Source organism: Blennius ocellaris (genome assembly GCF_963422515.1).
Source record: "Blennius ocellaris genome assembly, chromosome: 4".
Lineage (NCBI taxonomy): Eukaryota > Metazoa > Chordata > Actinopteri > Blenniiformes > Blenniidae > Blennius > Blennius ocellaris.
In genome coordinates, this window is record NC_137653.1 from 27166593 (window position 1) to 27169719 (window position 3127).

The following is a 3127-nucleotide window of genomic DNA, read 5'->3' on the forward strand; positions in this document are numbered from 1 at the left end:
TAACATTATACAAAGGTAAAATAAATGGAACTCTTTCTTTCTTTTAATAAACCATTTTAATGAACCCCCACCCTCCCGCTGTAATCCACCCACCCCCCAGGGGGGGGAGCACTGTAAATGTCATGGAGCACTGTAAATGTCATTGAAGGTTGATGCATGTCAGACACAGTAGTTCAGTCACAGTCGTTGGTTGTTGGTAGAAGGTGGGTTACAAAGTGGTCCGACCAGCAGGATCACATCCGTCATACTGTGGCTGGAGTCTTTCCTCCACTGAAGCGCATGGCTTCAAGTTTTTTTTTCATTTGACAAAAACACAAGGAACACAATAACATTTAGAACCAGAACATGATGTTTTCCAAGAATACTGTAAATGTGTTGTCCCTTGTATCATTTCTGTTTAGAGAGTCACTGTATTGACAATTCAGTCTCACATGAGATTGGTCAACATTAAAAGAAGAAGCTCTTATTAAATTACAGACGACTTTTTCGTATGTGTACTTGACTGTGTCAACAAGTCATTTAGTTATGTGTTTATTTAAAATTGGCACCAAGTGCAGCTGTATTGCATTTATTTATGGAAGTCAAAGTGGCCTGGTTTGGTTGGATAGCACACCAAAACCTGCCCCTGCAGGTGGAAACACTCTTTACCTGCTGTGTGGGATTTGCACTGGTGGATAAATTAACCCGATTCTAGGAAAAGGTATCTATTGTTGGTCAAGTGACTAAACTGAGGTTCATTTATGTTCTGCTGTGGAGGAAAGACGTTCATATGAATCCAGCAGCAATTCTATTGAAGCGTTTCTTCACCACCATGTTGCTGCTTTACTGTAGTGTAGAGTCAGAAGAAGGGTTTGACAGGACAGCTATTTATGACCCCCAAAACACATAATACATACATACATACATACATACATACATACATACATACATACATACATACATACATACATACATACATACATACATACATACATACATACATTCATACATAAATAGATAAATAGGTGGCTGAGACAAATGCTTTAATGAAATGTATCATAAATGTATAGATAGATAGATAGATAGATAGATAGATAGATAGATAGATAGATAGATAGATAGATAGATAGATAGATAGATAGATAGATAGATAGATAGATAGATAGATAGATAGATAGATAGATAGATAGATAGATAGATAGAGAGGTAGAGAGAGAGATAGAGAGATAGAGAGATAGAGAGATAGATAGAGAGATAGATAGATAGATAGATAGATCACGCCCTTTGCTTTGTGCTCACGCACTTGGAGTTGTGAATAATTAGTTACGTATATTGCGCAGACTTTCCTCTTACAGGTGAAAGTGTTACACTATTTTCCAGTGCTGCGTGTTCTTCTGGACTCGCTTGTGATAAACATGCAGGCAGATAATCTCAGTCTCTCTCTGAATCATTGTTCCAATGGATCTACGATGTCTGGAATCTCGTTTCAAGGAAGTCTCCGCGGTTCGTCGCGTCATGGCACCGCTGTGGAAGGCACACTGAGAAATGGGCGGGCATTGACTTGATTCCACACTCGTTTCGATTTCGTTTGTAGGAGTCGATCAGATCTCAGAGATGTGTGTGGTCCGGCCACTCGGGCGACCATCCTGAGCGACAGAGAGGTTTAAAACGAGCCGAGACGCCAGAGATGTCCGTGAATACCGCGCGTAATGACACGCGCGGGGCTTGCGGGGGCATCAACCAGAGCTTTACGCACGCCTTCCTGCCGACGGTGTTCGTCCTCGTGTTCGTGGTGGGGACGCTGTCCAACATCTGGGGGCTGCGGAGCGTGTGCACCAGCTGGAACAAGATCGGGAGCATCAACATCTTCATGTTGAACCTGGGGCTGGCGGACCTGCTGTACCTCTTCACTCTGCCCTTCCTCGTCAACTATTACGCGCTCGGCAGCTACTGGCAGTTCGGTCAGCCCTTCTGCAAGATCACACGCTTCTGCTTCAACCTCAACTTGTACGGCAGCATCGGCTTCCTCACCTGCATCAGCATCTACAGGTACCTGGGCATCGTGCACCCCATGAGAGTGATGGGGAAGATCCGGACTCGCCACTCTGTGGCCGTGAGCGCACTGGTCTGGGCTGTGGTCGTCATCCAGATCACCCCTGACATGTTTTTTGAAAAGAACAGCAAAGAAAAACCATATTCGTGTTTTGACACTACTTCAAGCAACCTGACCAGAGACTACCTGCCCTACAGCATCGGCTGGACCGTCACGGGCTTCGCGCTTCCCCTCGTTATCATTTTGATCTGTTACGGGCACGTTGTTGTGGTTCTGGTCAGAAAGTCGAGCGTCAACCCGCTGCTGAAGCAGCGCTGCCTGAAGCTGGTGGTGATCCTGGTCATCCTCTTCTCCGTCTGCTTCATCCCTTACCACGTGTTTCGAAATATCAACCTGAACACCAGGATCCTGAAACTCGACGGGATCTGCCGTGACAGTTTTGACGACATTTACATCGCGCACCAGGTGGGGAGGGCTCTGGCTTGTCTCAACAGCGCCATCAACCCGCTGATCTACATCGTTGGAAACGACGATTTTCTCATGAAGCTGATGAACTTTGGCAAACAGACGCGGCGGTCGGTGCTCGGCCTCACGGGGGCCATCATTTACCGCAAAGCCACGGAGGATTCACGGATGGACACGCGCGTCAGCTCGGAGCAGGTGGACGAATGAGACGCACGGTGGAACCCCCTCCTGAATCCACACGCACAAGCTGAGGAGCTGACTGGCTGCAGATTGGTTATAGACTGGTTATAGACTGGTTGCAGACCGCATGTATGTCGCACAGAGCAAAACTCGGCTTCATGTTTTCGCGTCCTTCCCCTCCAGCTGGTGGAGCTCATGACGTCCTCCCCTGTCCCGGCTCAGTATGTCCTTCAGTTTTGGACCAAGGTGCTGTTGGTATTCTGTGTGTCTGTGTGGTTACAGGAAGAGACTCGTCTTTGCTTCGTGCTCACACGCTTGGAGATGTGAAGTTATTTATATTGAGCAGACTTTGCACTGTTACAGGGGAAGTGTTACATATATCCAGGCAATGCTGTGTATTTTTTACTTGTCTCGACCCTCAGAAGGGTTCACTTGTGTTGACCACGTGGG

At 46.7% G+C, this 3127-nt stretch overlaps 1 protein-coding gene across 1 annotated transcript; it reads left to right on the top strand.

Annotated features, from left to right (window-relative positions):
* Positions 1–1666: 1666 nt before the first annotated feature.
* On the top strand, positions 1667–2918 carry LOC308128773 (P2Y purinoceptor 1-like; the record flags this gene model as incomplete). Its single annotated transcript, XM_080494438.1, has 1 exon — positions 1667–2918. One exon carries the CDS (start codon positions 1667–1669, stop codon positions 2702–2704), a length of 1038 nt encoding a protein of 345 aa, XP_080350564.1. The 3' UTR covers positions 2705–2918.
* Positions 2919–3127: the final 209 nt, after the last annotated feature.